We start from the raw sequence: 22266 nt of genomic DNA, 5'->3' as shown, positions 1-22266 counted from the left end.
GATAGATAACTCACCATGCTTGGTGCAAGCTCCTAGCAGGTTCACAATGTTTAAGTGTGGCCCCAGGTGACTCATAATCTTCAGTTCTGACATGAGGGCCTGAGTCTCACTCCTCCTAGCTGTAGCTGGAAGGATGGAATACACAAAAGAAGAGAAATTAGTATAAAAGTGGGATAGTGTGAGGTGGTTTTGAAAGCAGGACCCACTGTGACGTTGCCAACCTGCTCAATGGTTGAAGAGCTGGCAAGCTAACTAAAGCTCAGCTGGTCAGTGCTCTGTCTAAGCTCATAAGAATGTGTCAAAATTTGACGGCTACGCAGGGGTCTCTTTATTGTTTACACCAAGTGCGCACATGGCATTCTATCACAAACTCAAATGGTATGTCTTACATTTCAGCATCTTTACTGCCACCTTTGTGCTGGACTGGGAATGTGTGAGTCCGTATGCAGTTGCCTCGACCACTCTGCCAAACGCTCCTGATCCAAGAGTGCGACCTGAAACACAAAGCAGTGCTCAGTGTGCAGGAGTCTGAATAGAGCAACCATTGACAAAGCCTCTTTTCCTCAAAAGAGTCAAAGACTATTTTATTTCTCCTATATTTCTTATTTGTAGTAAGAAGCCTCTTTTTTATCTCACTATGCAAAGGATCGTTTATCTCCGTGAGCGCACCAATGCTTCATTTCACACGGAGATTCTGATGACAGTAAATCCTCTGACAAAACGTTTCAAATGGATCTTTAGAAATAAAGTTGGATCAGAGAAAAAGGTTTAACAAACCTTCTCCTTGATGATCCAAACCACCCCACACTAGCACCACTCACTGATGGTTTCCCTTTAAATGAGTTGTTGTCCATGGAGGAACACGCTGGCTACTGAAAATGAGTTCGTTGAAATGACATCTAAGAATTATAACGATTTTACAAATAAAGAAGAAAAAAACATTAAAATGCTCAAAAAATTAAGACAAAAACAAAGAAAAAACAAAAATACCCTCACAAAAAACAAGACAAAAAATATAAATAAAATATAAATGACAAACAAAGGCCCACTAGTGGTTTATTGGGGGATTTTTCTTTGGCCTGAATCCTCTTTCATATCTATTAGATGTGAACCAGTTTGCACTGTCATAAACATGTATTTTCAAATACAACAAAGCTGTACCATATTTAGCAAAAAGCTCATTTCTATCTGTAATCCTTGAGTATGCTATCCAGCTTTTTGTAAGTTCATTTGCTCTAAGTGTTGAATTTCTGGCTCCACACGATCGTCTATCTTCTTTTTTGCTCAAGCACTCACCCAAAACCAGGTTGTCTCGAGGCATTTCCCAGGCCAGGTCATAGGGCAGGTGGATGGGGTCCACATAGATGTACTCATGTCCATCCTGGCTGACAGATTCAATCACCTTCCATCTGATCTCATAACGAGGTTTCTGAAGAAAGACATTTTAAAAGAGACAAATCACATTAAAGCTGAGGAGTTCACATCCAAACTCTACCAGTGAATAAAAAGATCACATTAAGATTCATAAATAAGTTCTCCTTACCTTCCTCCAGACAGCAACGAGGATGATGACAGACATGATAATGATGACCACTAAAGCCAGAACGGCAGCCAACACTGCCACCTGGGAGTACAGAGCTGCAACACACACAGACACATGAAATACCAGCAAGAAACAAACTCAACATTCATCCACTCTCTCATTCTTCATCATGTCTGAACTTTCCTATTTTTCCTTCTTCTTTTACTGAGTTGTAATAAACATACATACGAAACATATATCTAATGTCCTTGTTGATTCAAAAAGGACAAGAGTAGAGTTTGCTCGCTCTCCGTTGATTGTGTCTTGGTGTCATCCTAATCCAAAATCACGTATACTAGGTTAAATAGCATTATTCATCCATTAGAGCTGAGGTCACCAACATGGTGCCCGTGGGCATCAGGAAGCCCACATGGACCATGTGCGGTGCCCTCAGGAGCTCTACTCACCAATGAGCTTCATCTAAAATCTGATATAGATATAAGATATAAACAGAAGGCAGATGTAGTTAAATACTGCTGCATCTGACAAAGTTTTAGTTTTACATTAACCATCTTTAACATTTTGATTTTCACTGACACATTGTGACAAATGTTTTAACATGCTGCAGATTTGGTGTATGGGTTGTGGTACGCTATATACAATAATATGATATAAATAAAATAAAATGAATTAAATGAAATTTAGATTTTACAAATTTGACATGTTTTACATTTATGTTACCCCCTTGGAATGACCACTCCTGATCATTGGTTCGGCAGCCTTATTTATTTATATTATTCTGGAGTTCACAATACAAGAATAGCACCGTCTACAATGACGTCACTTCTCCTTAACGGCCAGTCAGAAAATAAATAATATTTCGTTAATAAAAATCAAAATAGAATGGGAATGACCTCACTGACATTTAAACTACAGGATTAATGAAAATATAATAAGTAATAAATAAAATAAAATAGAAATATATATTCAGGTTGCAACATTTAGTTCAAAGTTGTTTGTTATTATCTAGTAAAATAGCAACATGGAGATTTTCTATTTAATGTAGAAAATAAAACTATTGAATAAATTAGGAGAAATAAAGTGTTAAATTTAAGTATTTCTGACCTTTTTAGGTGCCTGCTAGCCTTCCTTATTATCTAACCCTCTAAATAAAGTGAAATATTGAAAATGTAGCATTTTAGAACTTATTTTCAAACTGGTAGCCCTTCAGACTATACAGTACCTATGAAGTAGCTCACAGTTTCAGAAAGGTTGGTGGCCCCTGCATTGGGTTATAGCTTTCAGCACCTTTTGACCTAAACTGGTCACAATGTATACATTTATTAATACTTACTACTGGAAACCAGTTTGACGTCCCTCCTGTCGATGAGTCCAGCTTGGTTGCGGGTCTCACAGCGGACAGTGACCTGCTGAGGCTTCTGGAAAGTTACCTGGCTCCTCACCCAGCTGGTTTTACGTGTCTGATTGTAGCTCACGTTGGTGTGGATGTTCAGCACTTCTGGGTCCGGTGTCAGAAGCTGCCACAGTGAAGTGTGATTGCTACATCTGGAGAAACAAGTAAGAGAATGGTTTCAAAGCTGACTGTTGAGTCCCTAATGTTGGCCGTGAGACGTGTTATTGGGACTCACTTCAGCATGCTGTCACAGCTGTACCACTCTATTGTTGGGGTTGGGACCCCTTCAGACACACAGGTCACCAAGTGTCTCTTCCCGGGGAGGTGGTGGTCAGTCAGGTCTTTAATCTGAGCAGGAACTACACACAGGGGGCAGCAGCCATTAATCATCACAAAGAAAGACAGGAAACAAAACCTGTCCAAACTTTTTTTACCCACAAACGTTGCTTAGAAATAGAGAGAGCCACACACATCCTAATGAAACATCTCTCTGCTGTTCTTGAATAAATATAGGTTTTTTTTAAACAATCTCTCACCTTGGACTTCCAGGTCAAAGGTCACCTGCTTGGCATCATCTCCGTTGGTAACAAGGACAGAATAGCGGCCTCTTTGCTCTGTCCTCACCCTCACCAAGGTGAGAATAGTGACGTATCTGAGGAAGAATCACATCTTTATCTGTGAAACTAATCCGATATAGTAAAACATATACCAACTGCAGGTTTGAAATTGATTAGCTCGGTCAAGGAGGTAATATTTTCATCTGTGTTTATGCATTTGTTTGTTTGTCTATTAGCAGGATTACCTCAAAGTACTTAACACATTTAGACACATTTTTTAACAAAAGATAGATCTTACTCCATTAAAGATTACAATACATTTTGGAGGGGATCTGGATTGATATACTGATTCTTGATCAATTTCTCATTAGTGGCAAAGTTTCACGAATTCATATTCAATTTATCCAAATCTGATTGACAATGCGCATTTCATTGTAATTTTTCCAAATAATGGTGGTGCTCATACATTCGGACCTACTTTAGATCACTGAAGAACCAGGAACCTGCCAATATCTGGCAAAGAGGATATTTGGCACTTGGCGGAGGTTTGCACTGTGCTTTTGTTTTATTTACATTTACTGTGAAGGTAAAGCAAGACCACCTTTTGCTAAATGTTCACATACATTTAAACATTCAAACATTTTAACAAATCTCAGTATTTTGTCATAACTTGGGGTTTTTAAGTGTTATTTATGTGTTTAAAATATTCAACTCTGTCTTTTGGTTTCATTCTGAGCATTTATCAGTTCATGGGTTGTGATTTGGAGGGGGCCCTCAGGTTCTTGTGTTCGGGAGGGGTGGGTCTTGTTGGTCTGTATTTGAGTAGAGTTTATTGCTTGGTGGTGCACTGAGTTGGGTTGTGTGCCACCATGAGTGGAGGCTTTCTGTTAAACTGCAGTTGTGGTTCATGTTGCATCTGTTCCTGTGTTTTGATTTATTTCTTGATTTTGGTTTGGCTTGTCTTTAGTTCTGTTACTGTTTATGGGTCAGTGTTTTCTCTGTGTCTCTATGCTATTGTCACTATGTGTAGTTTTGAGTCACCTTGATTGCCTCTCTACAGTCGTGAGCTTGAACTGAGAATATTTATTCAGAAGTGGTTTGTTTCTTTTCAACAGTAAGTGCTTTTGTTCCTCATAGTTTTGGTTTGGACAATCCTCCTGCCTGTCCTTTGTCTCTGCTCATGGGTCCAATCACTCTCCACCTACAACCTACACTGGCACCTACCATCTTGCGACAGGGTATTTCTATTCAAAATGTTGTCAAAATGACACACTATTGAATTGAAATGTATTCTGCACGTTAGTGTGCTTGTAAGTGAAGCAGGGGTGGTTTTGGCTGAGTTTATTTGTAATAATTCACGCTTTGCTCAAAATCCAGAATTCCACTTTTGAGATTTAATATTTGGTTACATTTAAATAGTAATATTTTGCAGCATAATTTCTCGCTTCATTCCGAGAGAGAATGTGGAGCTGTATTACCATACCAAATTTCAGTTTCCTTTGTGGTGTAACTTTTGAGATATTGGAAGCTGAAAATGGAAGAAAACTAAGGATGCACGAAAATCGACACATACCCCCCTCACTAAGTTGTATATATTTCAAAAAGTATTCATCCGTTCAAACTAAAAATGTACAGTGTGCCAATTGAATTATTAAGGAACAATTGGTAAAAAAAAAAAAAATCTGAATATTTTTGGACCAAAGTGTGAGGGATGTGCTTTACAAGTAAAGCAGGGGTGGTATTGTGATCATGTTTGGCCGAGTTCATTTGGAATAATTGATGCTTTGCCCCAAATCCCCAAACCCCACCTTAGAGATGAATTATTTGACTGCTTTTAATTAGTGACATTTAGCAGCATCATTTCTAGACAGTCAACACTTACAAAAAAAACCCTCATCCTCAGTGGATAACAGGAAGTGGTGGCACATTTTTACCATCATTTATTCTTTAGTATTACATAGTGTATTAATCTATAGCTACGTATCATGTTAAACAGGAGTTTCCAGCACATTTTGTCTCAAAACAAATTTTTAAACAGACAAACAACTACACTATATATGGAAAAAAAAATTATGTTTCAACCACCGTAATAAACCCTGCATTTTTTAGATTTTTGTTAAAAACATGAAAATATTTAACAGATGAACACAAAACTATCTTTAAATCACTAAGACAAACAATATAACACATTTAGTCATGTGTTTTTTTTAAACGTATGTTGTAAAGACTCCTCTATGAAACAAAGCACCAGTGTCTTTCTAATTGTTGTCCGTGAATAATGTTTGTTTCCTCACTGAAAAATGTTGTGTTGTCGCTCAGCCTTTCCATTGGTGTTTGCCTGAAATGAGTTGTGACGGGTATTTGGTGTTTATGGTTGCTGTGTGATGAAAGATGGAGTTGTTCCCTTGAGAGAGTATAGTGTTTCTCTCTGAGGAGGCCATATGCGGTGATGAACGACGAGAGCGCTATGGCTGCTCAGGTCACCACCCCGAATCAATCAGACGTGTGCATTTACTTTGTGGTGTGTGGATAACAATGGAAGGCTCTACCTTATCTCATGCTCTTGTCTCATCACGATGGTTCTGTCTGTCTTTATGGGGTGGCCGTCTTTCATCCAGTGAACCTGAGGAGGAGGGTAAGCCTCGATCTCCACCCTCAGCTCCACGTTCTCCTGGAGCAGGGCTGAGAGATTTTGTGCCAGAGGAGGTTTCAGCTTCACAAATCCATGTTCTAATTCAAAAGAGTAAAATGTTTCATCAGCAAAATTGTGTTAAACCAAATGTATATATATATAAACTGTAAACATTTCTGATGTACTGTGCTAAAATATGATAAACTTGCTCTGCTTTCTGCCCCAAATTCACTAAAAGGTGTATTAGTCCAGGAGCTAACTCCTGTATGACCTCTAAAAATGGAATTGGTTCAATACTCACTACATCTAAGGTTTGACTTGCCAGGGTGGTTGACTAGACTTCCTAGAACACCCCCAGGTAGTATGTAGTCTCAATTGAAGCCATTGTATAGACCAGTGGTTTCCAACCAGGGGTACATGTACCCCTATGGGTACTTGAGCACATTGCATGGGGTCCTTGGAAACATTGATGAATCTATTTCCAATATGCTGAGTCATTTTTAAGCCTATTTCAGACACTGTACATGATCTTCCAACATCTATTCCACCTGTTGACAATAAATGGCATTAATGGAATAAATGATATTGTGGCATTAATATCCTACTAAATTGTTACTAATATGTTATGCAAATTACTAACAATTGAGGTAAATATATTCTCTGATATACAATAATTGTAATGCACAATATTTATATTTAGTGTGCATTAACAGTACAGGTTGACATTCTCAAGCTGTAGGAGATTTCAGAGGCCAACATGTTGACAACGTGTAAATAAAACAAAGGTTACTAAATTGGAATGACAAAGGGGTTCTCCTAATCTGAAGAGAGGCCTCGGGGGGTACATGAGACAGAAAAGGTTGGGAAACACTGCTATAGACAACGGTCACACGGACAGCCACTCAAAATGTGGGGTAGGGGAAACATAACTCTGCATTTCTTGGTCAATTTTAACCAACGTTGTTATCAATCGTACCACCTTAAACTGTGCTAGCATAATTTTCATTTTATTTTTATTATATTGACCTACCTACGAGGTTATTCCAGGTCAAAAGGTAATGGGATTGATTTGTTTTTCCTCAAAATGAAGAAAACATGATAATGACTGCCAAAGTAAAACTGCTTAAATGTTTGTTTTACACTAGGGGGTTTATTGAGGAAATCCAGCACTATTAACTGTTCATCCTGATACCAAAAGACTTTGAAATGGGTAAAATATTGTGAACCCTATTTTACTGCACCCGTACACTTTGATGGTGCATAATTCATTCACTATTCCATTTCCTGACAAGGCATACAGATAGAATTGTAACTGAATGCACCTTTATTTTGAAAAGGTTGAGAACCTCTGGACTATAGAATGGCTTCTAGCACAAAACTGATACCACAATTTGAGACTACATACTACCTGGTGGTGTTCTAGGGGGTCTAGTCAACCACCTGCAAGTCATAGATCTAGTGAGTGCTGAACAAAAATACAATTCTGGGTCCATGCTCCTGGACTACATTTAGCAGAAGCAAAACAGGCCAATTTCTTTAAAGGCCTCATTGATGCTGTAATAATGGAAGTTTTGTAAAAGTTAATGAATAGTATTGGCACAGCTTGAACTCAGGCAGTGTGTGGTAATTCAGCATACACCAACAGACTGGCTTTTAGCCTTCTAACTCCATCTGACATGACCCGTCAGACTTATTCAAGGCTTTTTTGTTGTAAACATCACACACCTCACTGCAGACAGAGTAAGCAGTCGTAGACCCTGAACGCATTCAGTGATGGTCCAGCAGTAGAGCATGGAGGAAAGGTTCAGGATGATGTGCTGCTTGTAAAATAAGCTTGTTGGAAAGATCCTGGCCTGCTGTATATTAAAGCAAACCTCAGTGGTACGAGAGCTTCTCTATTTTTAGTAAAAATATAAAGTTACTGCGGCCCCCGGTGAGTTGTTTTTATCAAGGTGTCCCTGAGGGCATCCTGACCATGTTGAAGGTTTATTTCACACTTTCTGAACAGAAATAAATCCAAAAAAGCTTAATTTACCCTAAAAGTAGCAATTTTCCCACCTGAACTCACAAAGGTTGGCATAATAAGCAGTCTTCTCTCTGTCAGCGAAACCCAATAATGATCTCTGCATGCATTAGTTTGTTTTAGTTGTGTGTATTATGATGGGATTTGTCTAACCAAGCACAGTGATGTTGATGCTTGCAGAGGCCGTCTGGTCCTGGACGCCCTCGTGGACTTGGCAGACGTATTTTCCGCTGTGGGCCACTGTGGTACGAGGGAAGATCAGGCAGGAGCGCATGTTCATGGCCGACAGGACGTCTGTCAGCGGCTCAACCTCGACAAGCTGAAAAAAATTTTAAAAAAGGAAAGGATGTGACATTTATGTTGTGCAAAACAAAAAAAACGTAAGTGTGGACAAGACTTTAAGCAACTACTTGTTCTTTGGAGAAAAAAAGAATATGATTCTCCATATCAGGGATAACTTCAACATCCTTGTGGCTGTTTAGAAGAAGAATCAGAATCAGATATACTTCATTTATCCCAGCCTCATACCAAAGAGATGGTCCTTTTTTACCACTTCCAATACTTAATAGTATCCATGCGGATCCAGTGATTTATGACTATCACCATTCGCTGTGCGTTATATTTCAAACTGAGGTGTGTTCCTACATCTTGTTATGATTTAAGCTTTGCCATGAGGCCATGATAGGGATCACAAAGGGAACGCTGAACAAAAGCGCTTGTCTGTCCTGCTCCGCTCCCACTCACCTCTCTGTTGGGGATATCCCAGGAAAAAAACACAAGCTCCACTCCATGTACTGTGCAGTTGACTGTCAGCGGTTCTCCCTGCTTTAGCACAGACTTTGAAGCATTGATGTAGGCGTCGAGAGCCTCTGGGACTGGTAATGAAGAGAGTGTGTGGGGTAAAACAGAATAATGATGAGAATTAATTAAACAGCATGTAAAAACAGTATTACTCAATAACTTTTCGCATCTACAACTAAAGCCATCTCTTTAACACTGAATATATTTGGAAGAAGCAACAAAAGGCTCTTATTTTTGACATTTTCGATTTGACATGACATCAAAGTAATATGATGTCCAGCCCTTTCAGAAAGTCTTCCTTTAGAATCAGGTTAGATTAATTCTAGTGGTTTAGTTGAGGCTGGAGCTTAAGTTTAGCTTCTATGAGATGTTTCACCTCTCATCTAAGAGGCTTTTTAGTTCTGAAACAGATGAGTTGGAAGTCTGGAGTAATTATGTAATACCCTCAATTCTTAATAACTCATATCCATTTGATTTCTAAACTTGGTGATTTGTTCTGTATTGAAATGTGATCGATAAACTGTAGGTAATTTTAACTAACTAATAAAATCGCCGGTTTTACTCCACTTTAGGCCATACCTGTGGGACCAAGAGCAAGTCCCATAAACCTAACTGCTGATAGAACTCTCTTGATGAAGAGGTTCCTAATTTCTTTGAGACTATCATAGTTAACTAAAGGTCAAAAAAAGAAAAAACTAAACGAAAAAGGTCCTTGAACTCATCGCCTACCGACAATGCTGAAAACGTAGAAAGCCTGCGACTCCTTCACCTCCCCGTTCAGCTCTCCGCGACACACATATGTCCTGTCCTCCAGCGGGGCCTTGTACCCCTCACTGGGAGAGTACAGGCCTTTGATGGGCACATCGGTGTCCTTCTCATAGAGTGTGACGTTAATGAGGGGGTTGGTGACCACACATGGGATGGTGCTTTCATCGCTGGTCTTTGTTACCATGCCATGGGAGCTCTCTATAAACCACACTCCTGGGTCTGGACAAAGATATACGCGAGTCAGTTTAGAGTTGACACAACGGATCACACAGTAACAGTCTAAACAAAATAACTCTTATTGACAAAGAGAACTCCCACTGAGAAGAAGCACATTTTTGCCAAAGGATTCAGGGTTTCTAGTTGCATTCAAACAGAAGTTCATTGAAAATACCACTAAATCAGTGGAGCCAAACAGTAGTGACATGTCCATTTATTAGTACGATACAGGGAGGAAACCTTTAAGAGAGGAATTACTACAATTGCTAAAAATCAAAACAAAGTCAGCCTCACCTGGGACAAACACAGCCACCTCCTTGGTTTCTCCAGTGTATGGATCAGTGCACAGATACACGCCTGTGTGCTTCCAATTCACGCTCAGTAAGGTCAAAGCACTGGACTCGTCATCCTTCTGCTTGATTACATAGCTCTGCCAACCATTTTGCTCCATTTGAATATAAGGCACGTCCTCCCTCTTAAACTCCCAGGTTGTCATCCCTGAGCCGGAACAAGTGAGGGTGAGCGAGGCTCCCTGAGTCAGAGTGATCTCTTTCTTATTAGGGCTGATTTCCAGGCAGCGTACTTCAGTGCAGAAATACAGGAAAGCTGGAAAAAGGTCAGGAAGGGGGTCAAATAGACGGCAGCATGAGGTCAAAGGTTAAATAAACAATGTAACTCAGATCCTATGTTATCTCTGAACGTTGAAAGATATGAGTTGTGAGGGTGAAGCAGAGGGAGGATAATGACGCCATGTTAGTGACAAATGTAATAGGTTTTTAGTGGTTTTCTTGACATGTCTATTAACACCAGCCTCAGAAGGGACTGGGGCTGACATGAGAGCATCGGTTTTTTTTCTGCAAACCAAGTGTTACATTATCTTACAAGTTGGATGATTACAAAATGTAAATTTGGACCTAATTAAAACTTAACTATATGTTTAATCTCACATTAGAAACCATTTCTATGTTTTGATATTGAGACCTACTCCCCTTTTCTTGGTAAATACTTCTGATTTGCTATGAATTCATCCATACTTTGAAATTAAACTCCTTAAAAAACAAATGTTGGTTCCTCTATCTTTCTTTTTTTTTTTTTTTTGTCGATACAAACTGAGTTCTTACCGGCCAATGTAACCATCAGGTGGTGCGCTGACAGCGTCACCCTCTCCATGGCGACAGTCTTCAAATCACGTTGTTCTGCAGACACACACAAATGCAACAATATTGCACACAGAAATGCCTTTTGTCACAATTCAGTATTCCAGTCCCTAAAACATTTGTTTAAATTTAATTTTCATTCACATAAATGAATCTTCCCCAAAGTGAACTCTTTGGGCTGGCTTGAATTCATCTGGCATGAACTTCAGCAGGTCAGAGATGTGTGTGTAAGAATAGACTCCACTTCAAATGACAGATAATCACAGAGCTATACATGAAACAGAAAACAGATAGTTGTCAAGCAGAATCCAAGGTGCATGTGACTCACTAGGGATGGATTTAATGCTTCGCTGCACCAGGACAGAGCACCAATGTGCTGCTCTTTATGTTCACAGTTCACCAGCCTCTTGCCCACCAACAAACGGGTCACTGTGCAAAACTTTGTAACACGCTCTTTGGGAACAATTGTGTGTTCACGTTATGCTGGGGCCATGCTGAGGCATTAATTGTTTTCAGTATGAACAAAAGTGAAAAGAAAAGGAATCACATTAACTGCTGACCGAGAAGAGATGCAGGAGATTTTTTAAGGGTTGCCATGTTTTGGAAAAAAACAAAAGGATATCAAGTTGTACGTGAATATGATATTAGAAGCCCAGTTTTAATTCAGCACATTCTAGGGACTTATTCGCATTATCCAAACAGTCACATTACTCAGTTTTCTGAGGCCTTGACGCTCTAATTTTACAGCCCACGTACAGGCCAGATGAAAATGTTACAGGGGAGGGCTGGTTTGTTGTTGTTATTATGGATGGGGGTAAAGGCCTGAAGCATGCAGATGTCTGGAAACAGTTAAGGATGGATCACAGGCCCTTGCACTAAAGGGTGGGAATAAGAGAGAGTGGGCGAAAGAGCTACTCTTGGGAAGAACAAGGGTGGAGGAGGAAGAGAGGGTGTGGGCCAGAAGAAAACTTGTGAAATGTGCGTATGTTGGGAAATCTTGTCCCATTCAACATTTTTATGTGATAGCCTGCTTCAGTTTTATGAAGGTTCAATGTCATCAAACTTATGGGGAGCAAGAAAAAAGTATATAGAACATATAGGCTTGATGGGTGTCTCCTATGGAACAATACAACATCTGTAATTAGTTTGAGAGCATATGTTCTTCTGTTTTTAGAAATTCAGAAATGTTTTGACATGGTTCAGCTTCCTTTGGGCTCATTTAATTAACCTATACATGCCATGTACACACCTACCTACAAAACATCTACATAACTACCTGTCTATCCACCTGCACCCCTAGACAACTACACACCCTTTTATCAAACATGTTTTTCCACTAAATTCCACCTACTTTTATTTTATTTATTTTTTTTACCAGATTACCTACCTACTGTATATACAGTAGCTTGTAACATATTTAAGACACTTACCTACCTACCAGTGACATTCAGTCAGGGTAGGCAAGGTAGGCAGTGCCTACCCAAGGGTGAATTGATATTTTGATTATTTGTTTTAACTATAATATAATTATAAATGATTTATTTTTCAATTTCCAATAGCCTACAATACCTATAAGTTTGAAAGTGTCAGCATTTTGCGCTTTTCATAACCGAAATTGCTAAACATCGCTATTTCCTAACCGCTGTAAGGCACACCTCTTCTCAAAACTACATTGCTGCTCTGCCTCTCTTCCCATAGCATGTTTCTATGTGTTTGCGCATGCGCAGTCAGTTTCCCAAGATGACAACCATTTACGTCCAAAGGCAGCTCTCTAAGCTTCTCTAAGTTCACAGTGCATTAGTGAATTGATATCACGTGACCGCTGCTGCTATGTTCTCTAGCTAGTGGGCGGAATAATCCTACAGGAAGGATGACAGCGATAGAGACGATAAAGACACTTTTTTTTTTTTTAGGAAAAACGACAGCTTTTAAAAGATGGAAGACCAACACCTGAGCTACCAGACCTTCAGCAAAGGTAAGGTCAGAAAATTGTTTGTATTTTCTACAGTGAATGGAACAAAAGGAAGGATTGGCTTTGTGGATGCTCCTCACTGAGGCTGTTCTGAGTTGTTGTTGTTGTCATTTTCGCCGCGTTTCTGTGTTTCCAACACAAACAACGGATGTGCTGCCGTGTCATGAGATATATCTTGTTGGGAGAGTATGGAGGCTGTATTAAATAAATGTTTCTTTAATAGTGTTTTACAGCGTTGATTTTGTTAGATGGCTAAATGCTTGTTCATGTGGATCTTGGGTTTTTTCTTTCTTATTATGAATTTTATATTTTGATAAGCGCATTGAGATGACATTGTTGTAAATTGCGCTATACAAATAAAGTTGAATTGAATTGAATTGAATTAACACTTACCAGCAGAAACATATGAAATTGTCATTGGTGTTGACAATGGTGGTCTAGATTTGGAACGTCCTACCTACCCAACCCTAGTGCTCATGGCACGTTACTGCCACCTACCTACCAACCTTTACAACCAACTACCTATCCACGTATCTACTCACACTCCTACCTATCTACCACTTTACTAACTACCTATTTACTTTTATTTCTATTGTATGTTGGTTGAGCATTTTGCTGGACCTGCCCTTATTCACCTGTAATGACAAAGACCTGCTAAAAACACAAATCAAGTTCTTAAACCCAGTTATGCGTTGTCTGTCTAAATTAATTCCATCTGGCACTTCCGCTCCCTGAAAGAAAAACTCAAAGCTCTTGCGTCCACAAACATGACTTGTCCGTTTCCTCCCCCGCTTCCTGGTTCTAATAAAAAAGAGTCGAGAGAGAGAGAGAGAGAGAGAGAGAGAGAGAGACAGGCAGAAAGCAGAGAGGGAAGACACTTTGGGTAGTTCTTGCATTCATCTTACAAGCACATGCACTCAACATAGACACGTGCCCATGCCCCCAATCAAGCACACTCTGACACACACAGGAAAACAGACCCCCATTACTGGTATCTGTGTACAGTTCCCGTTCCCACAGTATCACTCTGGAACTTTCCCAGGACCGCTGATACTCGCGGGACCTCACTGACGATGACATTATGAGCGGAGTCGGGGTCACCTCGTCCCCCTGAGACCCCACCAACATGAGGGTCCATCCATTCAGGAAGCAAAACATCAGTGTTCCAAAGTACCTCCTGTCCTCTGTGACAGTGAGGAGGACTTTCAGAGACAAAAACCAAACCCAGTGACTGGTGTTTTTAGGTCTTCTAACAAATCATACTTGATGACTGGCTGCTGAAAGTATGTCTGCTGCTCCAAGCCAAACTGCAGAGTTAGGGCTTCTGCAGGATGTTCATTTACATGTGAGACCAAACATCTAAAAATGTGCTCTGTTCAACAACATTTTTTGCTGTTTTTAGGAGTTTGAAAGAGACGGAAAATAATGTTTGGCTAATGCAATCTGATAAGCTTGTATGTTCAGCGGCGCACAGCAGGAGATAGTGAACAGAGGCCTTTGGGAGAGAATCAAACCCTGAACAATGTAGGGGTAGCCAGTAGAAGGTTGCAGACCTTGTGAATTTCTAACCTTCAGTCTTCAATAAGAGATTACAGATGTGAATCTTCAAAGTTTATGACAAGAGTTTGTCAATTGCATTGTAAGGATATTTTTTGGGTTGCTTGTAAAAATAACATAGTGGGAACATGAAGGGAAAAACGAATAAAAACTTCTCATGACAGTTGGATCACTATGAGCGGCTCTTTGAACCCATGAGATAATGACATTTACAGTCAGAAGAATGCACAATGTGTCTAAATAAAGAGCACTTGTTTTCTTAGCGCCAAAGCTTTTGAAAATGGCTCTGCAGTCTCACTGTAACGTTGGAGGTCTGACGAAAACAAACTGTGTTTATGTTGCAATGGCACTGTTGCAATCACCACCAGGGCTATCACCCAGTATGAGTTTTCCCATCGATGCTGGGAAGTTGGTGGCTGATTGACCCCTCCCGGTTTTCATAAACAACTCAGCTACACTCAAAGTGTCACCAGATAATGAAGAAGAATGCAATAGTTGACCTCAGCGGGTTGCATGCAGCCCACGCTCAGCCTCAGGATACAACCATATGTAAACGCTATCCCTTCAGAGGCCTGTAGCCATACTCCTGGGATTATCCATATATACTGTAGCTGCATGTTTCTCTTAAACATCTGGCTGTGATATATTGGTGTTGGATGAAGCGGCAAACACCGTCAGAACCACATTTACTGTTTGTGTGAGTGCATCTCATCGGGGGTGGAAAGGGAGGAAAGTGTAATCTCGAACAAAAGAGGGAATGATTTCCAAAAAACCTCCCAAAGTGCAGCTAGATTTCCTGTACAGGGAATGTTCCAGGCCTAGTGTGGGTGTAAAGATGTGATGCTGCAGACCATCATGACCACTAACCAATACACACAGCAATAAATGCCACAATGAGACAAGTCAATGCTACCAAATTTCTTTTTTTTTTTTTTTTTAAATCTTTAAACTCACAGTCCAAAATACAAAAGATGAGGACAAAAACAAAAAACAAAAACAAACCCCCCCAAAAAAGAAACAAATAAACCACTTTGATCAGTGATGAACCATCAACACATCTCAACAGTGCTGCACAGCAGTGACATGGAAAAAGAGCACAAGGAGCACAGAGGCTGAGAAAATGTGGGAATTTGGCCACATCAAAGAACATATGGACACACACACACACACACACACACGCTCTTCCATCACAGTGAAAATATTTATTTGGCAAAAAAATCCAGGAAACTGTAATCTTCAAAACAAACATCCTGGTAGTGCGCACTAGTTTCCAATACAAACCATTATAGCTCATGTATGACACATTTAGAGACATTCTGATTTATATCTGACATTAAATGCTTTTTCATGACATGCACCATTCTTAACAGTCACATTACCAAATCTTTTTTTAGCACATTTTGCTCTTTATTTAATTTTTATTTGAAGGGGTTCTTGAACAGCAGGGCTTTTGGCACGCACTGTGGGAAATAAATGACCCAGGGTGTCACTGTGAAAACAAACTTCCATTTTTATCACTCGTCTTGGGTTGACCCCCCCACCCCCCGTCCCTGAGGAAAACCTTGTAGTCCCTCAGCAGTAAAATCATGATACACTGTTTTCATCCCGGGAACGTCTAGTAGCGCTTTATTAATGCACTAGTAAGAAATGACAGTGCTGTAATAATACTGATTGTGTGCGGTAATTAAATAGAGCTATGGCCACATTTGTGTAACGAAACAGTCAGAAATCAAGATTTACTGAAGGATCCAGCTAATTACGAAGCAGTCTGTTTGACTGGTTTAAATTACAGAAACATAAGCTCACTTTGTTCACCTCTCATAAGATGGGAACATCAAAGGGTGATTCTCTCATTAATTATCATGCCTAGTAAGCAAAAAGTTGAAATGTTTTTCATTCATTTATATTTTATATCCACTTTAACTTTGAACACAGTCTGCTGGCACCATTTAGTCATTTTTAAAGCTGCAAGGGATGATAGCTGACATTTTATTACAACACAGATAAAAACGGTGTATGTAGGCCTCATGGATCAGTGCATCAAAGTTACAGTATTTCTTAAAAAAAAACAGGAACATTTACTAAGGTTGAAACTTGTGCCTGCACCTGCAAAATGAGACGATTTAATTAAAATGATTTAATAAAATTGACGGCTAAATCAAGATTTTTTGTATTTATTTGTTTTCCAACTTTTTTGTAGTTTTTCACATTTTACAGAGCAACAGTGTGTAGAAACATATATATATATATATATATATATATATATACAACACAAAGCCCACCCTTCACCCCGACACCTGGGACAAACAAAAGACAGAAAGAAAAAGAGAGGAGAAAAATAGAAAGAAAAAAAAAGAAAACCGCCCCAAAAAAAACATGAATATATTCCAAACAAAAGGAGTGGCAATTGTTTGCATTTGACACACTGATATGAAAACATACATTGACTACGGATTGTGCACAGGTTCATACATAAGTCCCCACGGATCTTGATATAACATCGAAATTGCAAAAGGAGGAAATTATATTCATACAACTGGAGGAAAAGAAAAAGTGATGGTGAATTCTAGAAATGGTGACCATGTATCAATACATGTTTGTCTCGATTTGGATTTATTGTATCTAAGCTTTTCCAGTGGAATTAGAGACAACATTTCTTTTGCCCAAGATATGAATGATGGGGGCTTGTCCAATTTCCAGTTACGTAGAATAAGCCTCCGAGCCTGAAGTGAGACAAATGCCGCAAAATTTGCTTGGGGGATGGTTAAATTTACATCTCCATCTGCTGCGCCAAATACTGTATAAGCAAGACTGGTTTTGACTCCATCACAAACAATGGGTATGTTGCATTGGTGGATTGGAAATCCTGTAGAAGAATAAATAGATTTAGGATGTGTTTTTACTTCATTCTTACTGTGATTTCTTGTGTTTCTTTACCAGACAAGGATGAAAGTGATTCGCTTGACGTAATTTTTGTCCTTGTTTGTTAATGGTGATCCCCGTAATATGATGTCACTACGCAAGACATTCAATTTGGGCCGTATTTGGGTGTTTCCGTGGAAGCTGCAATATCAACCTCTGCCATTGTTTTGGTAGCAACCTTTGACACTAAAGTGCCCGTCCTATAAAGCTATTGATTTGATAAAACTAGGGTTAGAGTTTACTTTTTTTTTTGGATAGTTGTTATTTATCTTATCTGTTTCGGGGCAATGCAGTGGTTTGCTAGTTAGATTAGAGGGTCCAAACTGTGGATAGAGGTGAATACTAGGGTGTCTCCCTGCTTTGCACCCAGGGGTGGACTGGCCATCTGGCATACCGGACATTGTCCTGATGGGCCGTTGACCCAAAGTGGGCAGGTCCGGTCCGCTACGTTTTAGTTTTTTTGATGAGCGAGTGGAGGCAGACATGGCAACAGGTGGCCAAAAAAGGTCCAAAAGAGGCAAAAATGTCGCAAAACAAGAGTGAAAAGTGACTAAAATGGGCCAAAAACAGTGTTATGGAATGGCAAAAGGTAGCTTAAATGAGCAAACAATAGTGAAAAATGAAAATGTGGCAAACACTAGTGACAAAGGGCAAATATGTGCAACAAAAAGAGGCTAAATATAGGGTAAAAAGGAAACAAGTGGTATTTCTTAGGCAAAAGTTAGCGTATTTGGATGAAAAGTGACCAAAAGAAATAAAAGAAAGGGCAAAAATTAGATAAAAGTGTCAAAAATAACTTGGAAAATTGGAAATAGGAAAAAAGAGATATTTATGGGCAAAACGTAAATAAAGTCTGAAAAAAGGGGCAAAATGGGACAAAGGAAGTTGCAAAATGGCCAAAAAATTATCTTAAAAAGTTTCCCCCTTTTAAGGTTAAAATTAAGACATAGCCATATGTTGAGTTCACTGACTTAATAACGGCTTCTACATGGTGTCCTCTGATAATGTAGTGGAGTGGTGTGGACGGAAAATGCCAGAATGTTTGTCCCAGTCCACCTCTGTTTTGCACCCAATGGGAGCTGGGATGGACAACATGCAAAAACACAGAGAAGTTGCCTTAGTTCCACTGCTGGAAGGACTGCTAACCAATACACCACAATTACTTTCAAAACATGTTTACTTTATTGCAAAATTCATCTAAAATTTTGGTTCTGTCCACTCTGTGTTGGTTAGTCTGGTACTAGTTCTCTCTTAGCACTATTTTTTTTACTCTACCGTCACCTCAGGGGGAAGTTTGGCCCCTAGGATTATGGCACCATTATGTGGTGGTCACTTGTTTTGTTCTATTGTAAAGTTAGAACATTGATTTTCTCACTCATGGTGCAAACTGCCATGTCCGGAGATCTTAAACAACACTAATCAAAGCCATAATCATATAACATAATCAGGAATCTGAGCCAGGTGAATTTATTCAGAAGTTTTTATTAAGTGAGTTCAAATATTTGGGACATTTTACACTAATTTATATCGATGTGAATGTTAAGTGTCATGTTTTCGGCTTATTTAAAATATTTTTGCCATGCCTTTTATGGCTGCAATGAGTTGTTAATGTGTTGAGGCAATATCTGAGTCACAGCAGTTTTTAGTCAAATATTTTGTCTCGCTTGCACTGACCCAGACTGGATGTCACTGTGGCACAGCAGGAGGTTAAACTTCTAAAAATCCTGTTCTGGACAAAAATTGTTTGCACTGTAATTTAAGGGGCTCAGGCTACACAGAAGATACCTCCAGTTTGCATTATCAGCACTTGAAACACTTCCTCTTTCACTTCTAAGGTAACTTTGCTCCAATATTGTGGCAGTGCGTGTGGAGAACTGCTGATTTTACTTTACTGTCAACCATGCTGAGCTGTAAATACTGTTTGTGTAAGTGACAGTGGGGGATGTTTGGAGCTCCTGGGACAAATATAAAACTTCTGACAGTCCTGGATGTGGCTACTCTGTAATGTAGCTTGAAATCATCTATGCATATTTAATTATATTAAACAAAAAAGTATAAGAAGCAAGTATTTTCTAATAAAAGTTTCATACAAGTGCAATTTGCAGTTGAAGAAGATCATCTATGACAGTGGCGCTCAAACTTTTTTGACCCAAGTACCCCTTTTCTCTTTTTTCTGAATTCAAATGCCCCCTTTGTCTGACTACAACATTTGCTCAGAATGCTATGAAAAAACAACTATGGAGCATAATGATGGAATAAACAACTGATAAAACATGTTATAAAGAATAGTTTTTTATCATTTCCAGTCACTCCCGCCGGGTGTGAGACCTAGACTGACCTTGTATTTGCAGTTCATGTTCTAATTATTATCCAATCCACATTCATTATTATGATTATCATTTTTAACTAAAAATGAAACCCCATATATTTTAGAAAGTGTCTATTCGTGCGGTTGTCGTACGGACAAGCCCCGGTGCTTTTGGTGCGTTGACCGAAGTAAAATGGTAAATGGACTTGATTTTATATAGCGCTTTATCACCACACTGAAGCAGTCTCAAAGCGCTTTACACATCAGCTCATTCACCCAATCACTCTCACATTCACACACCAGTGGGACAGGACTGCCATGTAAGGCGCTAGTCGACCACTGGGAGCAACTTAGGGTTCAGTGTCTTGCCCAAGGACACTTCGACACATAGTCAGGTACTGGGATCGAACCCCCAACCTCTCGATCAGAAGACTACCACCTGAGCCACGGTCGCCCCACGGAAGTACACGTACATAGCGTCTTAGGGTTAGGGTTAGATTATAAGCCTATATGGCAACTGTTTTTAGGGTTAGGGTTAGGTTTGGTCTTAGTCACGTGACCAAAACTGGCCAATGAGGGGAGTTGCGTACAAATAGAATGTTGGTATATTGATATGGCAACCGTACGGATAGCCACTGCTTATATTTTAATGTTTTCATTTGTTAATTTTCCCCTCTCTCTCTCTCTCTCTCTCTCTCTCTCTCTCTCTCTCTCTCTCTCTCTCTCTCAAGTACCCTCCGTAGTACAATTGCATACCCCTAGGGGTACACAAACCCCCATTTGAGAAACACTGATTTATGCAACAACACTGAATGGGGATTTGGCACACCTCTATAAAACAAGTACGTGTGAAACAAACAGGTGCATTTCAATAACAAAAGGTTGACATTTTAGAAAATAATGTTTTTCCTCAACATTGCAGAATATCCTTATCTTATACAAGCAGCAGAGTGTTTTTCTTTGTTGTCCATTCCCACTGCACTATATCACTAATTCCAGCATGTTTATGTTGGACATTGGACAGTAACTCCAGTTAGAAATCCCAGTGTAATGGAGACCATAACTTCCTGTTGGAAACCAGTACTGTCCCTCAGCAGTTACTTTAGAGAGTTTAGAGAGTAATTAATGGCAATGAGTTATCTCAGAAAAGGTGGAGCATTAGTGATCCAGGTCTCTCTGTGCTGAGTTTGCATTTAAAACATGATGGATGGGAGCTCCCCAGAACAGGACTGGGCAGTGCACCAGGTCATGGAGCATGTGTTTATTGGGGGGACTCTGGTTTTCTCCCACTGTGTGTTGAGTCCAGTGAAACTGTAGGACTAAATGTACATGTGATTGTCAAGGATGGTGAATTTGCACTGTTGTATTTTTCCCTTTTCTTTAATGCTCTATGACTTTCTCACAGTCCACTGTACAGCTGTACATACTTCCATCATGGACATTTCTCAAGTGTTGAGGCTCGCTTGTTTCACTGCAAATGTTACTGGGTTTTCAAATGTTACAATGATTTCATCTGTTGTTTTCCAAACTACTTGTGGCAGTTAGTGATGTGAAAAAGCAAAACAAAAAAAACTTCTGAAATGTCATTGAAAAAATATTCACAGCTACACTATAAAACTGATGTCAAGCCTTTGGATCAAATTACTGTAAATGAGATTTGTAAATCACCTAAACTCAACTACATTGTAAATAACGTATCAAGGAGAATCTAAATTTACTTTACTTTAAATAATTATTTATTCAATATCTTTGATGAATACCCATGTGAAAATATTTTCAAGTTGATTGCATTTTCATTAGCCAGTATTTATTTTTTGCTCATGCAAAAGTTTGCACTTAGTGTAAATGAGAATGAGATCAAATCTATGAATTCAATAAGAAATTATGTAATATCAGAAAAACTGCATTTTCTGGTAGCTTCTGTACAGGGGTTGTAATAATAAGAGATCTATTGGTGAGTTGTATGTAGTTTGTTACTACTTTGATACAGGAATCATCCATCCATCCATTTTCAAACCCACCCTCTCCTGTTTTACAGGGTCGTGGGGGTCTGCCGGTGCCAATATCCGGCTGTCATTGGGCGCTGGGCGGCGGTACACCCTGGACAGGCCACCAGTCCATCGCAGGGCAACACAGACAAACAACCACTCACTCTCATTCACTCCTATGGGAGGAAACCGGAGTACCCGGAGGAAACCCCCGCAGCACGGGGAGAACATGCAAACGTTCTTGCTGTGAGGCGGACGTGCTAACCACTAAGCCACCGTGTGCCCCATACAGGAATCAATTTGTTGTAAAAGCCAAAAAAAAATCAAATCAAATCTCCTCTCCTGGTGCAGGAGGGCTGGTGCTTCCTCCTGAAGATGAGATGCAGCTGCCTGTCTGCTCTGTGTGAGTGGGCGGTAAGGAGTGATAAG

At 39.6% G+C, this 22266-nt stretch overlaps 1 protein-coding gene across 1 annotated transcript in view; it reads right to left on the bottom strand.

Annotated features, from left to right (window-relative positions):
* pdgfrb (platelet-derived growth factor receptor, beta polypeptide) overlaps positions 1–22266 on the bottom strand; it is a 38308-nt gene that overhangs the window by 13592 nt on the left and 2450 nt on the right. The window contains exons 2-14 of the mRNA XM_028459559.1: positions 11055–11129; positions 10228–10539; positions 9679–9936; positions 8893–9023; positions 8302–8467; positions 6043–6223; positions 3473–3588; positions 3172–3295; positions 2877–3088; positions 1544–1638; positions 1297–1429; positions 390–494; positions 15–125 (exon numbers count right to left, since the gene is read on the bottom strand). Coding sequence (XP_028315360.1) covers positions 15–125; positions 390–494; positions 1297–1429; positions 1544–1638; positions 2877–3088; positions 3172–3295; positions 3473–3588; positions 6043–6223; positions 8302–8467; positions 8893–9023; positions 9679–9936; positions 10228–10539; positions 11055–11103 — 1993 coding nt within the window. The 5' untranslated portion in view covers positions 11104–11129. The remainder of the gene's footprint in view (positions 1–14; positions 126–389; positions 495–1296; positions 1430–1543; positions 1639–2876; positions 3089–3171; positions 3296–3472; positions 3589–6042; positions 6224–8301; positions 8468–8892; positions 9024–9678; positions 9937–10227; positions 10540–11054; positions 11130–22266) is intronic.

This window comes from Gouania willdenowi, chromosome 10, assembly GCF_900634775.1.
Source record: "Gouania willdenowi chromosome 10, fGouWil2.1, whole genome shotgun sequence".
Classification (NCBI taxonomy): Eukaryota; Metazoa; Chordata; class Actinopteri; order Blenniiformes; family Gobiesocidae; genus Gouania; species Gouania willdenowi.
Note: the sequence above shows the minus strand (reverse complement) of the source record. Positions and strands in the feature narration are given on the sequence as shown.